The sequence below is a fragment of the Aotus nancymaae genome, unplaced genomic scaffold, assembly GCF_030222135.1.
Source record: "Aotus nancymaae isolate 86718 unplaced genomic scaffold, 86718_ANA_hifiasm-v0.15.2.pri h1tg000059l, whole genome shotgun sequence".
Lineage (NCBI taxonomy): Eukaryota > Metazoa > Chordata > Mammalia > Primates > Aotidae > Aotus > Aotus nancymaae.
Window position 1 is genome coordinate 5,648,852 of NW_026988473.1, and position 19,583 is coordinate 5,668,434.

The window sequence follows — 19,583 nt, forward strand, 5'->3', positions numbered from 1 at the left end:
AAGCACACTGCCAGCCCACAGAGGGCTCCAGGGGCCCCCACCTTTGTCCCCAGAGAGCACAGAAGAGCGGGGCTTGACAACTCAAAACCATGAAAACGTCCCCTGACTCATTGGAGGGAAGCTCAGTGAAACTCAACAAGCTCCCGCTACCGTTTGCATTCAGGGCTAGGTCTGCCTTTGTGGGAAGAGTCTCCTATCCCCAGCCTGTCATGAAGGGGGGACCTCAGGCTTTAAAACATCACTGGGCTGCCAGAGGGAGAGCCCAGGAGCTGGCAGAGTGGATCCAGGTTATTTGGGACTCACAAGTCTAATCGGCTCCAGCCTGGCTGTCCCCGTCAACCAAGGATCCCTCAAGGCCCCCCGCAGAGGGAAACAAGTCCATTTTGCAGTTTTTCCTAGCTCCACATTGGGCTACTTCCAAATTCATGAACTCAGACCTGCCAGGTGGCCGAGTGAACAGAACTTGGCCCTGACCATCCACAACCTCCCGGGCCCTCAGGGCCCCCAGCTCCAAATGCGACACCTCCACTGTGCTCCTCCTAGATGTGCCTCCCCCAGTACCCAGAGGCTCACGCCCATCACATTCGTGCTTACGTGTCACCTCAGGGGTCTCTGGCAGTCTATCACCCTCCTGTCCCTCACCTGCCCTAGGACGTGGGCTCCAGTAGACCAAGGTTATGTCTGCCACCAGCTCTGCACAGGATGACGGCCTTTCCAGGCAACACACTGGGGGTTGGAGCACAGAGGGTGGGCAGGCCTGGGGGCGGCAGAGTCCTGTTGAGTGGGACTGCCTGACTGGGGCCACCCAGATGGGGAAGGGGGCCTGCCGGGGATTCCCAGGGGAAAAGTCAGCTGACGAAACTAGCAGCAGGAAGTCCAGCCAGCTGCTAGTCTCAGCACCTTCCTAGCCCAGAAAGCAGCACTCTTGGAGCAAATGAGGAAGTTTCACTCCTGCCCAGTCCAGGAAGACAGCTTTAGAAAACGCAGTTTGTTGCAACCATGGAAAAGTCTAATTAAAGCTTAGCACCCTAAGTTCTCAGGTGAGAGCCATGCATTCTTTTCTTTGCGACAGAGTTTCGCTCTGTTGTCCAGGCTGGAGTGCGATGGTGTGATTTCGGCTCACCACAACCTCTGCCTCCCAGCTTCAAGTGCTTCTCCTGCCTCAGCCTCTCAAGTAGCTGGGATTACAGGCACGTGCCACCACACCTGGCAAATTTTATATTTTTAGTAGGGATGGGGTTCCTCCACCATGTTAGTCAGACTGGTCTTGAACTCCTGACCTCAGGTGACCCACCAAGCCGTGCGTTCTTTAAAACCATCACCCAGCAAGTCACGGTGGCTCATGCCCGTAATCCCAGCATGAGGATTTGAGAGGTTGTGGCAGGTGGATCATTTGAGGTCAGGAGTTTGAGACTAGCCTGGTCAATATGGCGAAACACTGTCTTACTAAAATAATTAGCTGGGTGTGGTAGGGGGCACCTTTAATCCCAGCTACTGGGGAGGCTGAGGCAGGAGAATCGCTTGAAACCAGGAAGTGGAGGTTGCAGTGAGCCGAGATAGTGCCACTGCACTCCAGCCTGAAACTCCATCTCAAATAACAAAACCAAAATCAAAACCAAAAAATAAATCCATGACCCAACTCCTACATCTAACAGCAGTTGACAGCAGAGCTGCATCTCCCCAGAGGTCTCAGCATCTCACGTTAGAACCCTGATTCTGGCCCGGCAAGGTGGCTTACGCCTGTAATCCCAGCACTTTGGGAGGCTGAGGCGGGTGGATCATGAGGTCTGGAGATTGAGAGCATCCTGGGTAATACAGTGAAACGCCGTCTCCACTAAAAATAAAAAAAAAATTAGCCGGGCTTGGTGGCATGCGCCTATAGTCCCAGCTACTCAGGAGGCTGAGGCCGGAGAATCACCTGAACGCGGGAGGCGGAAGAAGTTGCAGTGAGCAGACATCTTGCCACTGTACCCCAGCCAGGGCAACAGAGTAAGACTATGTCTCAAAAAAAAAAAAAGAACCCCGATTCCTGGGTTGGACCCACTGAGCTCTGGATCTAGCCAGTTCCTCTGGAGAATTCACAGCACTAGGGTTACCCCAAAGCTTATCTGAACCTCTCATTGGTACCACTTGGGGTGGGGAAGCCTCCAGATTTCCTTCCAGCTGCTGAGCAACAGCGCCACCTGGCAACCCTCTCAGCAAAGCCAGGGAACAGCGCCACCTGGCAACCCTCTCAGCAAAGCCAGGGAGCTCTGCCAAGCACCTGACTCCTCCTAGGCCCACCTCAGAGAGAACAAGCTCAGGTTCCAGGAGCAGCCCCTGCAGGACCAACGTTTGGTTAAAAAAAAAAATCACTCAAGGCCAACGTAACACATAACCACGCCCAACTGGCTTGTTTTATTGGAGAAGGGGACGTGGAATAAACAACATGAGACAGCTGGGACCTGAGGCTGGGAAGAACCCCCTTCCCTCCCCATACATGCCCACTGCCCCAAATAAAAAATAACCAACTATGGGAGAGCAGCCGAGACAGCGACTAGGGGCAGGGGAAGGAGACACGGAACTCAAGGGCAGCGGTGAAGAGACCATGCGTGTGCTGGGAAGGCCCAGAGGCAGCGGCGGCACGAACAGCACCAATACAAGTCTCTGTGTCTTCCCGGGGTTATGTATAAATATAGAGATGAGGCCTTCTTTCCCCCTGCTCTCCCTTCCACTCCGTGCTGCTCGCCGCGGTCCCAGCTCCTCTTTCCACATGAGGGCGAAGGGAAGGGGGGATGAACAAGTCATCACCGAATTGCAATCAGACCCACATCCATCAGCTTCTGGATCTTCTGTGCTATTACAGGATTCTTTAAGTGTCTATGGAGGAAGAGGCAGTTATATGAAATGAGACAACCTTGCTCTCAGAGCAAGCTCCAATTCAACCCCTGTTCACAGAAGGCCCCGGCAGGGAGGAGTCCTGGCAAGGCCGAGCGCGCATAGCACAGAGGCCTGCTCCACCTTGCAGAACTTGCCAGTCCGACTCCAAGCCCACACCATAGCTTCCAGCCAAGACCTTTCTCCCAGCTCAATGCGCCTTTCCAAATGATTGCTTAAGCTATCGCAACTAACAAACAAAGCCCTTCCAGCTCACCACCTGCTGCCAACCTCCATAGGTTTGGGAGGAATGATACAATTCCTCTTCCTCGCAGGCCGAGCACAACCCTCCCAGCTGCGTGCACTCTCATCTGCCTGCTTTTGTTTCCCATGTCCAGCAAGGCTGCCTCTCTGACTCTACGTACTCGCTGAGTGCCTGGGGGTCCTTCTGCATCTGTTCCAGGATAAGGCGCATGGCTGGGTCACTCATGATCTGCTGCACCTCAGGGTCGGCCATGGCTCGTCGCTTCACATCTTCGGGGCTGTCATGCCGGTTGTACTGCGCCATCATACAGCGCTGGTAGCCGTCTGCTGCCTCCTGCAGTCCAGAGGAAACAAAGGGGAAGAGTGTGACCACCACCCGGCTCACTGCTTCAGCAGGCCCAAGATAATGGGTAACTGACAAGGGGAGAGACAGCAAGTAAGAGAGAAACCCAGAGAAATGGAGGCGACAGGGAAGCTATCAGGGACTGAACACGGAAAAGACCCAACAGACAAAGAGGCAGGCGGAGTCCCCTGGAGGCCAGAAGCAGCCCCACCTTACAGCTGGAGTCCAGGTCGAGCGCCTTCTGGTACACATCCATGGCTTTGGTGTAGTCCTTCATCGCTTCCAGGGCAGCGGCTTTCCGGGTATAACCCTTGACTACAAACAGAAGAGGTGGCACATTATCCACAAGTAGTGTCCAAGGCTGCTCCCTGTGCCTCTTCGCCTGCACACCAACACCGTTCATGCCTACTGATGCTGGGTCCTAAATGCTACAGGTCCCAAGGACACACAGGTAGACAAAGGACTTGCCCTTTCCTTCTCTAATCTTTTGGCTAGAAAAAGGGGACAGGGGACAGGCAGCAAAAAAGCACTTACTGAAGGTCGGCTCCAGCTGGATACATTCCTCACAGTCCTAGGAAGAAGCAGCAGAAAGAAATTAGGCTCATTCCCTTGGACGAGCTCACTACAGGCAGCTCGAGCATGTGGACTTCCAACTCTTAAAGCCTGACCCAGCACCACACAGAGGTGATACATCAGGAAAGACAACTCCAGATGTGGAACATCCCACACGAGACAAACAGCCGAGACTCTGCAAGAGGCTGATGTTATGGAAATAACACGGAAGGGGGGACCAATTCCAGTTTGAGAAACTGACGAGTACATGACAACTAGATGAAATGTATGGGTGTTGGTCCTGAGAGCTTTTGAATCCAAAAGCACTGCTGGTTAAAAAACAAAACAAGCTGGGCACAATGGCTCACGCCTGTAATCCCAGCACTTTGGAAGGCTGAGGTCGGGAGTGTGAGACCAGCCTGACCAACATGGAAAAACCCATCTCTACCAAAAATATATATATATGTATATATCTACATTTATATTTATATTTTATTTATTTATTTATTTATTTTAAAAATAGAGATGGGGTTTCACCATGTTGGCCAGGCTGGTCTCAAACTCCTGACCTCAGGTGATCCACCCACCTCGGCCTCCCAAAGTTCTGGGATTACAAGCGTGAGCCACCGCGCCTGGCCTAAAAATATTTTTTAAAAAATTAGCTGGCCGTGATGGCACATGCCTGTAATCCTAGCTATTTGGGAGGTGGAGGCAGAAGAACTGCTTGAACCCAGGAGGTAGAGATTTCAATGAGTTGAGATCCTGCCATTGGACTCCAGCCTGGGCAACAAGAATGAAATCCCGTCTAAAAGAAACAAATAAAAACAAAAACAAAAAAGAAACAAAACAAGGCCAGGCACAGCGGCTCACACCTTTAATTCCAGCACTTTGGGAGGCTAAGGCTGGTGGATCACCTGAGGTCAGGAGTTCGACACCAGCCTGGCCAACATGATGAAACCCCGTTTCTACTTAAAAAAAATTTTTTGCTGGACTACTGACTGCACCTATAATAATCCCAGCTACTTGAGAGGCTGAGGCAGGAGAATCCCTTGAACCTGGGAGGCGGAGGTTGCAGTGAGCCAAGATCATGCCATTGCACTCCAGCCTGGGCGACCACAAACTAATTCCATTTCAAAAAAATAAAATTAAATTAACTCCAGAGTTTCAAAACATATTTTTGGACAAGTGGGCAAATCTGAGTATGGATGGAGAGACTGCAGATGGTATTAGGCCTTGGTACAGATGAGGTCACCCGTGCTGACAGTGCTGCACTGGACAGGGAGTCTTTTCAGGCAATGTGTGCATGAAACCTGGATGCCTCATTCTAAGTGCCAAATGTATGCAACTCTTTCGCAAACAGTTCGGCAATAACGGGTCAATATTTAATTGTCAAACAAAGGTGGAAGTTACACCAGGAATTCACTATGTATTCTTCTTTTTGAAACATCTTCCAAGTAAGAAATTATGAAGAAAAGAACATGATGCAGCACACTGAGCATCCTGGGCCTAATTCCAACCTTTCCACCAAGAAGTCAGCAGAGCAGCAGAAACCCTATTCATTCTTCTTCTATGCTTTCATGACTGGGAAAGTACTGCTCACCTCCCAGGTGACTGACAACCTGCTAGTCTTTGCATCACAAATTGATATGCTTTTGACATGACTCTTAGACAATTCTAATAGTGGAAATGCTGTCTCTAGGCCAAGACACAGACCCAGAAGACAGCGGCACAAAATATAAAACCAACACAAACCCAGGTATGGCTGCTTCTAGACAGCTCATACTTTGTCACCTTCCCACAGTACGGTCCAGGTTTGTTAGCTAGAGAACAGTCCAAAAAACTCTGATAGAGGTAGGGTGGCTGGCATTCAAGAGAATGATGGGAACTCCACGGTGTCAAACTTAAATCTTATCTGACCAAACTTCATGTGACTGCGAACAGCAGACCTACCTACCTGAGCAAAACAGAAAAGCAAGGAAGGGTAGTGCAGCTGCTGAAAAAAACAACAGGGTAGTTCCTCAAAAATTAAACACAGGCCGGGCTCGGTGGCTCATGCCTATAATTCCAGGACTTTGAGTCCAAGGCAGGAGGATCTCTTGAGCCCAGGAGTTTGATACTAGCCTGGGAAAACATGTTGAAACCCTGTCTATAAAAAATACAAAAATTAGCTGGGTACAATGTGCATGCCTGTAATCCCAGCTACTCAGGAGGCTGAGGTGGGAGGATGGCTTAAGCAAGGGAAGCGGACGTTACAGTGAGCTGAGATTGTGCCACTGCACTCCAGCCAGTATGGGCAATAGAGCCAGACCTTGTCTCAAAAAAACAAAAAAAAAACGTGGCTGGCCGCAGTTGCTCACACCTGTCATCCCAGCACTTTGGGAGGCCAGAGCGGGCAGATCACCTGAGGTCAGGAGTCAAGACCAGCCTGGCCAACATGGTGAAACCGTCTCTACTACAAACACAAAAATTAGCCGGACGTGGTGGCACATGCCTGTAACCCTAGCTACTCAGGAGGCCAAGGCAGGAAAATTGCTTGAACCTGGGAGGCAGAGCTTGCAGTAAGTTGAGATTGTGCTAATGCACTCCAGCCTGGGTGACATAGTGAGGCTCCATCTCAAAAAGGAAAAAAAAAAAAAAAAGCAAAAACAGGCCGGGTGCAGTGGCTCATGCCTATAATCCCAACACTTTGGGAGGCTGAGGCAGGTGAATCACAAGATCAGGAGTTCAAGACCAGCCTGGCCAACATAATGAAACCCCATCTCTACTAAAAATACAAAAAATTAGCCGGATGTGGTGGCACACACTTGTAATCCCAGCTACTCAGGAGGCTGAGGCAGAATTGCTTGAACCCGGGAGGCAGAGGTTGCAGTGAGCCAAGATTACGCCATTGCACTCCAGCCCCAGCAACAATGTGAGACTCCGTCTCAAAAAAAAACCAAAAAAACAAACAAAAAATGTGAGGAAGGATACGGGGGTGAAATGACCCATGTACTGCCAACCACTAATAACTCCATGGGCCAGGACCATTTAGATACATGTCCCATATTTTACACACACACCCCTCCCCCCTATAATTCTGGGCAATATAGCAAGACCCCAACTCTATAAAAAAATTAAAAATGTAGCTGGGTGTGGTGGCATGTGCTGTGGTCCTAGCTCCTCAGGAGGCTGAGGTGGGACAGAGCGAGAGACTATCTCAAACATCATCAACCCAAAGTTGATGAAAACACAGAGAGAAAACCCTCTCCTCATCTGCAGGTTTACAGTAATAGCTGCTCCCACACAACCGGGTCTCACCTTGAGTGCCAGCTGGAACTCCAGAAGTTTGGTATAGCAGGCAGCTCGATTACTGTATAATTTGGCATCTTTTGGGTTCCTTTTGATAGCTTCTGTATAATGCTTCATGGCCTGGGGATAGTCCCCTGGGGAAGAAAAACAAAGACAACCTTTTAAAAAGCCCCCATGTGTACCAGGCCCTGTTTACCCCCGAGTCAGGCACGGGAAGCGCCCAGCCCCAAGCTGCGGGCAAGTACCTTTCTGAAAACACTCGTTGCCTTTGTTCTTCTCCTCCAAAGCCAGGTCGGGGTTTATGTAGGCCAGCCGCTCTTGCTCCTTCAGGATTTTCTCTGCCTACAAAAAATAATTCTTGGAATAGTAATTTAATGCTCATAAACATCTAAATATTGGACTTAAAAACCAAATTAGGATTTTAATTTTCAGAGTAGTGCTGACGAGATTTTAAAAGAAATGTACAGTCTTTATTATTAAGCTATACCATGAAAGAGAACAAATAGCATTGACACGACACTTGGTACAAAACTAAGGCCTGTGTGAAAAGGCTGCGTGCCTAGCCAGCCCCATTCATTCTCTCACTAATCCTTTTGTGAATAAACTCACCCCCTACGTAATTTAAGACAACTGGCCTAAATCACACCATTTTTGTTGTCTAAAATAGTAAAAATATTGTTACAAGAACTACTAATACTGTTAATGCACAGGCTCTAAATAGTAACACATTTAGGGCTGAACTCTTGGCCAATACAAAAAGCTGCAAAAAAAGCCAGATCATCTTCTACATGTTGTCACTGTTAAATGACAGAGAAAGAAGCATAAACGATGATCAAAGCCACGACCTAAGAAAGTCAGGTTCAGCCAGGCATAGTGGCTCATGCCTATAATCCCAGTGCTTTGGGAGGCCGAGGAGGGCAGATCACTTGAGCTCAGGAGTTCGAGACCAGCCTGGGCAACACAGTGAAACCCTTTCTCTACAAATAATAATGGGCGCAGTGGCTCATGCCTGCAATCCCAGCGCTTTGGGAGTCCGAGGTGGGCAGATCATGGGGTCAGAGACCAGCCTGGTCAACATGGTAAAACCCCATCTCTACTAAAAATACAAAGAAAATCAGCTGGGCTTGGTGGTGCATGCCTGTAATCCCAGCTACTCAGGAGGCTGAGGCAGTAGAATGGCTTGAACCTGGGAGGCGGAGGTTGCAGTGAGCCAAGATCGTGCCATTGCACTCCAGCACGGGCGACAAGAGCAAGACTCCAACTCAAAAAAAAAAAAAAAGGTCAAGTTCATTATTAAATAAATAAAACAGTAAGAAACAACAGCTCAATTATTAGGAAAACACCCCTATTCTTTTCCTACCCACCTGCTGGCATTTCTTGAGCACATCTGGGGTTCGGTGCTCTGCCAGAGACTTGTTATAGAAATGGATGGCATCCTTGTACTTTTCTTCTTTGAAGTAGGAGTTGCCAATTCGAGCATAAGCTCTGATAAAGAAAACAGGGACAGGTATTGCTTAGGACAAAGAGATAAGGTCAGCTCCTGCAGAGAAAACACACCTGCAACTAGAATGGCCCGCATCACTGCCTTTCAACACCTTTTGTCTTGGCTCCGGTGACCACCTTGCCAGCCCTTTCTTAACATAGCAGATTCTATAGCCAGGAGCCCTCCTCCCCGTGCAGGGAAACTGAAGTCTTGGACAGCAAACCCTCCACGCTACTCAAGGTATTCTGGAAGGTCGAGCATACTTGGCAATCTGTCGATAGTCTTCTCGGTTTTCTCTCCCCACTTCAATGGCCTTCTCACAAAGCTCCCGACACTTATCGTAGTCGCCCTTTTCAAAGTATACCGCTGTCACATAGGATGGTTAAAAAGGAACAGTCAGTCCTTGCTCCTTCCCTCTGAGATACCCAACAACTCCCTTGCCCCTTGTTTCTAGCCCTCACCTGCTTGATTGGTAATGTAAGTCATGTTGGTGGGGTCCAGCTCCTTGGCTTTGTCATAATGCTTCAAGGCTGTGTCAAAGTCTTTCTTCTTGTAAGCATCGTTCCCCAGCTCTTTTTCTTTTAGTGCCTACATGAGGTTTAGAAGTGAATGCTGAGAAAATCTAACTCAGGTGACAAAGACAGCAAGAATCTATGATCTGTCACAAGTTCTGAAATACAACTAATATATATAGAATTCTAGCAAGTTCTCCTGAAGACCTCTTCATCAGTTATAGACAATAGCTATTTATCAGCCATTAGAATGAAAACTTCATCTTTGCTTGCTCTGAAACTCCCTCTTTCCCACCTACTATCCTGGATCTTTGTCAGGAAGCAGAGGGCTTCTTTAGGGGAGAAGAAATCCCTTCGACTTGAAGCAACTGGTGAGGACGGTACAGTTTTGGACCAGACTTTATTCTGAGAGGCTGCAGCAGATCTGGTTTTGGTTGTGTGGCTGCCTCAGGTTCTTAGCTGTCAGGGAACCACAGCAGAGGGGGTGGTGAGAGGATAGGGAAAAGGGGGTGAGTGGCACGAGTCTTCAGTAGAACTCACTACCGCCCACGCTGGAGGGCCTTTTTCCAGCTGAGACACTCTGAACAACCAACACTCACTCATTTCAAGGTGCTAAATTTAGCAACAATCTGCTGTTCCAGTTTACAAGGAGGAAAATGAAATTGTTGAGGCACATGCCTCCTGCTCCAAGAGTGCTGCTTAGCAGACACTCCCAACTATACACCACATCCAGCCAGGAAGCAAAAGCTGAGAAACTGATGTGGACAACGCTCTTCTGGATCATGGCAAGGACCTGAATTGCTCACAACTTTCCAGTCCTGCTCTGACCAACATTCACACACTGGCAGCAACACAGCGGCTGTGTTCGTCTTCACTATATGTTACTCCTAGGAAATCTCTTGTGAAGCTGATTTTTTTTTTTGAGACACAGTCTCATTCTTTTGCCCACGCCGGAGTGCAGTGACGCAATCTCGGCTCACTGCAACCTCCAACTCCCAGGTTCAAGCAATTCTTCTGCCTCAGCCTCCCAAGTAGCTGGGACTACAGGCGCACACCACAACACTCGGCTAATGTATTTTTAGTAGAGACAGGGTTTCCCCATGTTGGCCAGGCTGGTCTTGAACTCCAGACCTCAGGTGATCCACCCACCTCAGCTTCCCAAAGTGCTGAGATTATAGGTGTGAGCCACTGTGCCCAGCCTAAAGCTGATCTTTTAACATGCTCACCATTCTAATGAATAATAGCCATAAGCTTAGCATATACTAAAGCACTCAAAGTAGTTACAGCTGGGCACATTGGCTCATGACTGTAATCCTAGCTGAAGAGCAGAAAAGGTGTGTTTCCCAGGAGTTCAAGACCAACCTGGGAAACACAGTGAGACCTCTAAAAAAAAATAATACTCATGGTCATTCAAGGTCAACAGATGTTCCCATTTAACATAAAGACTTCTAGTTGTTCACAAATGCACGACAGTGAGGAAGGAAACAACAAGACCTGCTTCTTATTCTCTGGAAGATCTTCTTCCATTGGCTCTGGCTTGGTCTCCTTTTTGGGAGGGGGTGGTGGTGGAGGTGTTGCAACCTCTTCCTCCTCATCCATACTTCCCAGATCGACCCCAAGGAGGACACTGAGAGTGGTCATGATCCGGGGATCTTGTAGTTTCCTAGTATTGATTTAAAAAAAGAAAGAAATATTGCAATTACTCCACCCTACAATCAATCTTTAACTCCTACTTACTATCAAAGTCAGATCTAGATTTTGCACCACTCACGAGCTACAACTAGGGAATACTCAAACCTTCAAAACACCATCCATCTAAAATAAAGTCAAAAAAATAAAAAATAAAATGAAGTCACAGATGGCCGGGCACAGTGGCTCACACCTGGAATCCCAGCACTTTGGGAGCCCCAGCCAGGCGGACCACTTGAGGTCAGAAGTTCGAGATCAGCCTGGCCAACATGGTGAAACCCTGTCTCTACTAAAAATACAAAAATTAGCCGGGTGTGGTGGTGTGTACCTGTAATCCCAGCTACTATGGAGACTGAGGCAGGAGAATCGCTTGAACCCAGGAGGTGGAGTTTGCAGTGAACCGAGATCACGCCACTGCACTCCAGCCTGGGTGACAGAGTGAGACTCCATCTCGAAAAAAATAAAACAAAATGAAATGAAGTAACAGAGGTCAAGTTTATTCCTCAAGGCTGGCAGATACAGAGGAATGAGTTGTTACAGGTATACTTCCCTAGCTGATCTCAGGGGCCAGAGGACTGAGATAGAGACGGATACCAGTTACAAGACTTAGACACAGCTTTACACATGAACTGCAACCCTGTTTCCACTCCCATATACCAACAGAGACAGTAGGGCAGATGGAAAGGAGGGGTTGATACTAGATCAGAGTTCTAGGAGACCAGGCAAGAGGTGTATATGGACTACAAGGAACATTCTCAATTACTGTGATATGTGCTCCCCTGACCCTTTCTATAATTACAAATAAACAATCACCCCCTACTGTTCTGCAGAGAATAAGCAAAGGCAGGAACTCTGCCATTTAGACCAGGGAACCCTCTGCTGTGAGGTTACAGGAAGACATAACATTCCCCCCATTGCCAGAACCTCAATGATGAGCAGCATCCACTTACGTGCCCAGATCGGAAGGCTTGTTTCGTAGCTGCTCTACCAGCTCCCGGTAGGTGGGATCACTGAGCAGTGTCTTTGTTCTGGGATCACTCTCCAACTTCTGATACAGATTGGGCATGTTGAAAGGGTTCATGAATTTTCTCTCTGTCCGAGTAAAGGAAAGCACATCACTATGAAACAAGTTCACTAGAATTACTGCATCCCATATCCTACCAGACTGACATTTTACCCTACCAGATTGACATTTTATGGAGGGAGCCTCAAAATTAATTCCATTAAGAAAACAATAAGAAAGAAAATGGTGTGTGGTGCCTACCTGCCAACCTGGCCTCCATATTCTGTAAACCCTCTTTCAGCTGAGCGTTATTTGCCTCGTGCTTTAAGCCCTCCTCGTAGGTTCGCTTTGCTTCTTCAAACCGGTTTAAGAACTCAAGAGCTGCTGCTTTTCGTGAATAGCCCTTAAACCAAAAAAGAAAGACATAAAATAAAGAACACCCAGAGGTAAATCCAGAAAACGAACTCAGAAAATAAAAATCCTACATTTTTTGGAAAAAAAAAATTCACATGAAGGCCAAAAAGAAAAAAGGAACGAGTAGGCTACGAAACCAAGGCTGCTACTTTAAGAATCCATCCAAATAGCAGAGGCACATCTGCCCCATCCCATTCACTTCAACAACTGTAGTCAGTTTCTTTGGCAGCATTTTTTCCATTTAGGTATTTTTTTATTCTTGGTAGAGATAGGGACTCCTCATGTTTCTCAGGCTGGACCCAAACCCTTGGGCTCAAGTAATCAAGTAATGCCTCAACCTCCCAAAGTGTTGGGATTATAGGCAGGAGCCACTGCACCAGTTTTTTTGTTTTGTTTTGTTTTTGAGACAGGGTCTTGCTCTGTCCCCCAGGCTGGAGTGCAGTGGCACGATCTCAGCTCACTGCAACCTCTGCCTCCCGGGCTCAGATGATCCGCCTGCCTCAGCCTCCTGAGGAGCTGGGACTACAGGCGCGTGCCACCATGCTTGGCTCAGTTTTTTTGCATTTTTAGTACAGACAGGGTTTCACCATGTTCGTCAGGCTGGTCTCAAACTCCTGACCTCAAGTGATCTGCCCACCTTGGCCTCCCAAAGTGTTGGGATTACAGGTGTGTGACACCGCGCCCAGCCCTGGCCTCTTCCTTCTTAGCACCAAAAATAAAGCCAGTATTACAACTAATGGGTATCTTAGCTTTGATGAAAAATACCATTTCTGAGGAGGATACTCAAACAAGGAGGTGGATAGGTAGCTATCAGTCTATCAAGACAGGTAAGCCTCGGGCCACCAAAGGGCGTTTCTGTAAAGGTATGAAGGACCCCTCCACCTCTGCCGCCCACAGCTGACCTTGCCCCAGTCAGGCTTTAGGTCGACGGTCTTGCAGCCGTCCTCGTAAGCCTTCTGGTAGTCTCCTTTCTTGGCATAGGCGGCAGAACGGTTGCTGTAGAGCAAGTGGTTGTGGGGATCCAGCTTAATGGCTTCGGAGTAGCACTGTAAGGCATCATCAATGTTGCCTGCACTCAGGGCCTTGTTGCCCTTCTCTTTCAGCTCATTGACCTGAGGGAAAAAGAGCACACAGCTTCTCTATGACGTGCCCATTTCATCCCAAGCTTTTAAGATGACACTCATTCTTTTATGTAGTTACCAAGAAATAAATAGGTTACTTTATAGATCAGAAGAGAGGAAAACAGGTTCATTTTTACTTAATTTACCACACCTTCCTTAGGGAGCCAACAAAGAAAACATAAGCAGAGGCAAAGAGCCCAGGCTGCGTGCCACGCTGGCCCCACCTGATGAACGAAGGCTCTGCCACTCTTCCAGTCTCCACATGGAGCTCAGGAAGCCACTCCAGGACGGACCCACACTCTCCTTTCACGAAGAGTAAATTCATTTGTTACAGATTTCCAAAGCATCCAAAACACAAACGGAGCACAGGCCTAGTCACCCTTCACAGGAAGGTGGATGGAGTGGCACTGATACATACTCCAGTAACCCAAAGGCTGTGGGGTGGCAGGAAACTTCTCTTTCTTAGGAGTGGCAAGATGCTTGCCTATGGTGTGGTTACCACGTCCTCCCATCAGAGAAGATCCGATCTCCATATCCTGGTGTGGCAACACGTCACCAAGTTAGATAAATGTTCATTAATGGGCAAGAGTCAAGCTAGCCCCCAAATTGATTCTTGCCATGCTAAATATTACTACATACAAAGGGAATGGAGAATAAAGAAATACTGTTGTGATTAAAACCTCTCCTTTCACCAGCCGGGCGCGGTGGCTCACGCCTATAATCCCAGCACTTTGGGAGGCCGAGACAGGTAGATCACAAGATCAAGAGATCGAGACCATCCTGGTCAACGTGGTGAAACCTCGTCTCTACTAAAAATACAAAAATTAGCTGGGCATGGTGGCGCGTGCCTGTAGTCCCAGCTACTTAGGAGGCTGAGGCAGGAGAATTGCCTGAACCCAGGAGACGGAGGTTGTGGTGAGCTGAGATCGCCCCATTGCACTTCAGCCTGGGTAATAAGAACTAAACTCCGTCTCAAAAAAAAAAAAAAAAAAAAAACTTCTCCTTTCTCAAACATTTAGAATGCAAGAAATAGGGATACACCTGGTTTTCTTCTGTTTTTTGAGATGGAGTCTCACTCTGTCACCAGGCTGGAGTGCAGTGTCTCACTGCAACCTCCACCTCCCAGGTTCAAGAAATTCTCCTACCTTAAGCTCTTGAGTAGATGGGACTACAGGCGTATGCTACCACGCCCAGCTAATTTTTTAAATTTTAGTAGAGACAGGGTTTCACCATATTGGTCAGGATGGTCTCGAACTCCTGACCACAGGTGATTCACCTGCTTCGGCCTCCCAAAGTGCTGGGATTACAGGCGTGAGCCACCGTGCCTGGTGGGATACAGCAGTTTTAAAAAGAGAAGCAGACCTTGGCCCTGTCAGAACAGGGACCTCACTAAAGGGCTTCTCCTTACTGAGCTGCCCCACAAAAGTCTACCTGAGGGCAGGGACCTCTCAAAAAGCTCCACTCATTCATTTATTTATTTTAAGATGCAGTCTTGCTCTGTCCCCCAGGCTGGAGTGCAGTGGCATGATTTCAACTCACTGCAACCTCTGCCTCCTGGGTTCAAGCGATTTTCCTGCCTCAGCCTCCTGAGTAGCTGGGAATACAGGCACCCACCACCATACCCTGCTAACTTTTGTATTTTTAGTAGAGATGGGGTTTTACCATGTTGGCCAGTCTTAAACTCCTAACCTCATGTTCTGCCCACCTCGGCCTCCCAAAGTGCTGGGATTACAGGCATGAGCCAGAGACCCTGGCTGTATTTGTTTTAAGACAGCATCTCACTCTGTTACCCAGCCTGGAGTGCAGCAGCATATCACAGTGCACTGTAACCTTGAGCTCCTAGGCTCAAGCAATCCTCCTGACCCAGCCTTTTAAGTAGCTGGAACTACAGGTGTGTGTCACCAGGCCTGGCTAAATTCTGTGTGTGTGTGTGGGGGGGGTGGGGGTAGAGATGGCGTCTCGCCATATTGTCCAGGCTTGTCTCAAACTCTTGGCCTAAAGCAACCTCCTGCCTCAGCCTCCCAAAGGTGAACCACCACACCAGGCCAAAGGATCCCTTTGAGAGTAAACATTCTGTGAGATAGAGCTATGTCACCAAAGTTACTAACTCATTGTATGTATTATCCACCCATGACACAGTAAATTGATGCTAGAAATAATTTTGTTAAGAGAAATGATTTTAGGCTGTAATCTCGGCACTTTGGGTGGCCGAGGTGGGTGGATCACCTGAGGTCAGGAGTTTGAGAGACCAGTCTGGGCAGCATGGTGAAACCCCATCTCTACTAAAAATATAAAAATTAGCCAGATGTGGTGGTGCATGCCTGTAGACCTAGCTACTTGCGAAGCTGAGGCAGGAGAACTGCTTGAACCTGGGAGGCGAAGGTAGCTGTGAGCCAAGATCGCGCCACTGCATTCTTGCCTGGGGGAAAAGAGTGAGACTCTGTCTCAAAAAAAAAAAAAGAGAAATTATTTTGGAACCCTGAAATAGAGAGATCAGAAACTTCCATCAATCAGCCAGACCTTAGAGAGAGAAGGGCATAAGGAACCTGCCAAATTAGGCAAACAGGGGATTAAAAAATCCTAGCGCCTAAGATGGAGGCCAGAAGACAAGGAGTTAACAAAACTCAAGTGGTGTCAAGAGGCAGCTGGTGAAGTTCCTGCCTATCCTTTAGAAAAGCATTTTTCAAACAGAGCACTGATCGGCAGTGGGTCAGGAAATCAATTTCATAGGTCATGACCAGCATTTAAAAGACCAAGTGGGACAAAAAATACCAGCACACAGTGCACATAACAGTAAATACTGTTTTACTGAATGTGTTACACAGCCGTATGCCTGTGCTGGGTTAAATGTAAGAAGTGTATCATTGTGGGATTTATTTGAAAGGCCCCTACTAAAAAAAAATACAAGCTTGAACACTCAAAATCTGTCCAACTTGAGTTTTTTTTTTTTTTTTTTTTTTTTTGAGACAGAGTCTTGCTCTGTCACCCAGGCTGGAGTGCAGTGTCGCAATCTCAGCTCACTCCAACCTCTGCCTGCCATGTTCAAGCAATTCTCTTGCCTCAGCCTCCAAGTAGCTGAGACTACAGGTGTGTACCATCATGGCAGGCTAATTTTTTTTTTTTTTTGTATTTTTAGTAGAGATGGGGTTTCACCATGTTGGCCAGCTTGATCTCGAACTCCTGAGCTCGAGATCTGCTTACCTCAGCCTCCCAAAGTGCTGGGATTACAGGTGTGAGCCACCGGGCCGGCCCAACTTGAGTATTATCTGAACTGAAATACAAACTTGACAGTTGAAAATGAAAACAAGAGGTAGAGAAGTTGCGTGTTTATTTTCAGGAATGGTTTCAAGACAGTGGGCCCAAACACATCTGGGGTTAAATGGCAGGTCATCTGTACAGAAACCACATCAGTTTGCAGTCCTGAGTTCAGCAAAATATTTGTTGACTATCTACCTACCTGTACATACACTTATTTATAATGAGTGGAGTGATTTAAAAACAAACAAACATTTTAAGTCCTAGCAAGGTGGCTCACATCTGTAATCCTAGTGCTAATGCTGTGAGAGGCCAAGGCTGGAGGATTCCCTGAGCCCAGAAATTCAAAAGCAGCCTGGGAAACACAGCGAAACCCTCACCTCTACAAAAAATTTAGAAATTAGACAGTTGTGGTGGTGGTGTGCCCAGCTACTCAGGAGGCTGAGGCAGGAGGAACACTTGAGGCCAAGAATTTAAGGCTGCAGTGAGCTATATGATCCTGCCAGTGCACTTCAGCCCGGGCCACAGAACCATACCCTGTCTCTAAAAAATAAATTAAAATTTGGTAACATTAGAAAGAGATCCTTTCTTTTTTCTTTTTGAGACTGAGTCTCACTCTGTTGCCAGGCTGGAGTACAGAGGCACGATCTCAGCTCACTGCAACCTCTGACTCCCTGGTTCAAGCGATTCTCCTGCCTCAGCCTCTCGAGTAGCTGGGATTACAGGCGTGCGCCACCACGTGCAGCTAATTTTTTTTGGTATTTTTAGTAGAGACAGGGTTTCACCATGTTGGCCAGGATGGTCTCGATCTCCTGACCTCGTGATCCACCCATCTCAGCCTCCCAAAGTGCTGGGATTGCAGGCGTGAGCCACCGCGCCTGGCTTTTTTTTTTTTTTTTTTGAGATGGAGTCTGGCTCACCCAGGCTGGAGTGCAGTGGCTCACCGCAACCTCCACCTCCGGGGTTCAGGCGATTCTCCTGCCTCCCCAGTAGCTGGAATTACAGGCACGCTACACCATGTCCCACTCATTTTTGTATTTTTAGTAGAGATGGGGTTTTACCACGTTGGCCAGGCTGGTCTCCAACTCCTGACCTCAGGTGATCTGTTGGGCTCAGCCTCCCAAAGTGCTGGGATTACAGGCGTGATCCACCGCGCCTAGCTGAGATACTTTTTTAAAAGAGCAATGTCTTAGTCCAGAAATCTTTTCCTCCCCTATACTACAGCCCATTTAACCCTAGATACAACTTTACTATTACATGGGCAACAAAAAGTTTATTAACTTCATTTCTAATCTTTTAACACAGCAAGGAAGCTCGAGTTTTGCCCAAAGAACCAACTGCTACAGGAGACCAAAAGACTCAGCTCTCTCTCACACCAAAAAAAGTGAGCTGTTTTGTCCTTTTTCTTCCGATGAATCATTACAGCTCAATGACAGCTTCTAATGGAACAAAACCTCTAGGCCTTTCTCAACCACAAGCTACTGAGGACATAACCAAGTCACTGAAAGCAAGCAGGAGCCGCTTCAAACTCGGCCCCCCAAATGCTCAATGGAGGCCCGTAACTTCCAGCTGCTGATCTCTGTAGTGTAAATTACCTACAACCACGAATTCCTCCCCGCGTAGTCAAAAACCCACCTTTCGGAAGTGTCAGTCCTCGGTCACCCGACAGTCACACACAAGCATACAAGAAGAGGGGGAGGGGCCGCAATACGTTTGTAAAACACTGGCAGAGATGGAATTCGTTGCAAGGACTTTTGCGGCACCCTCCCCTTCCCCGCATCAGGCAGTCAGCCTGCGGCTCCTCAGACACCCGCTCAACTCTCTCCCACCCCGAGCTTCTCAGATGCAGCAGAGGATTTGTCCCAACTGGGTCCCAGGCTGCTACGACCCTCGGCGACTCCCAATGTAGTCCCGTCCCCGCTCCCTGGATCCGTCCAAGTTCCTCGTGGCCAGTCCGAGCGGTTTCTCCGTCGGCCGTCTCAGATCTCCCGAAGGGCGACCTCGCGAGTGCGGACCCCGGCCCCTCGCCCACCTCCACCCCGCCCCGTGAGGCCCACACCCTCCCCCGCTCGGCTTCCAGCCGCCCCTCGGGACGCCTTCAGAGCCCGGCGGCGGCCCCTTCTTCCCGCCGCCGGCCGGACTCACGGGCTGTGGCCTCCTTCGGGCCCTCCTCGCCCAACCAAGAGGTGATGAGCGATCCCCGCGGCCGAGCCTCGCTATAGACCCCGCTCCCGCCCGCCGGCAGCGACCCCTCACACCCTCGCCTCCTCTCTGTCCGGCCCCAGCACCCCTCTCTGGTCGCCTCGATCCGTCACCCGCCCCGCCCCGCTACCGCGGCCTGGCCTCCGCCGGTCCCCAAGCCTCAGCCCGCCCCTCCCCCTTCACCTGCTCCATAGCGCAGCGCAGCCCGGACCCCGGTTGAATCGAATCCGTCCGCACCGCGTTACCAACCGCACGCGCCGCCTTCTGGAACCTACTAGAAGCTGCCGGGACTCCGGCTCCCGCCCCTTCCTCGTCTGCTCACTGGTCGAGTTCTTCTAGGGGGCTCTCTGTGCCGCTTTATTATTGGCTTGAGGTTCAGCCCATCATCTCTGCTTCCCTTTCATTGGACAGCGAGTCAACCCTACCTCCCCCGCACCTCAGGATTTGTCGCTCCTTTATAAACCCCACCCATATCAGGCTCTACGACTGGAGGGAGGAGCGGACTTCTGCGACACGGATTGGTTTTTTGCTTTGCCAATCGTGGCCGCGCTGGCCGCGCCCATTGGTCCTGTTCGTTCTGGAAATTTCCACCTCTCCCATT

The 19,583-nt window shown here is 48.9% G+C and overlaps 1 protein-coding gene across 1 annotated transcript; it reads right to left on the reverse strand.

The window, feature by feature from the left end:
* Nucleotides 1-2,367: 2,367 nt before the first annotated feature.
* Nucleotides 2,368-19,272, reverse strand: STIP1 (stress induced phosphoprotein 1). The gene is made up of 14 exons (XM_012463114.2): nt 19,166-19,272; nt 13,307-13,516; nt 12,252-12,393; nt 11,938-12,079; nt 10,793-10,961; nt 9,248-9,374; nt 9,050-9,152; nt 8,668-8,788; nt 7,549-7,645; nt 7,313-7,437; nt 3,998-4,034; nt 3,675-3,778; nt 3,282-3,454; nt 2,368-2,859 (listed from the first exon to the last, which is right to left on the reverse strand). The coding sequence occupies exons 1-14, from the start codon at nt 19,172-19,174 to the stop codon at nt 2,787-2,789; spliced, it is 1,632 nt and encodes a 543-aa protein (XP_012318537.2). The 5' UTR covers nt 19,175-19,272; the 3' UTR covers nt 2,368-2,786.
* Nucleotides 19,273-19,583: the final 311 nt, after the last annotated feature.

Coding starts and splice junctions, on each gene's coding strand:
- STIP1 (XM_012463114.2), bottom strand. Junction 12,080..12,251: donor TATGGAGGCCAGGTTGGCAG/GTAGGCACCACA, acceptor TTACTCGGACAG/AGAGAAAATTCATGAACCCT. Junction 7,646..8,667: donor TGCTCAAGAAATGCCAGCAG/GTGGGTAGGAAA, acceptor TATTTTTTGTAG/GCAGAGAAAATCCTGAAGGA.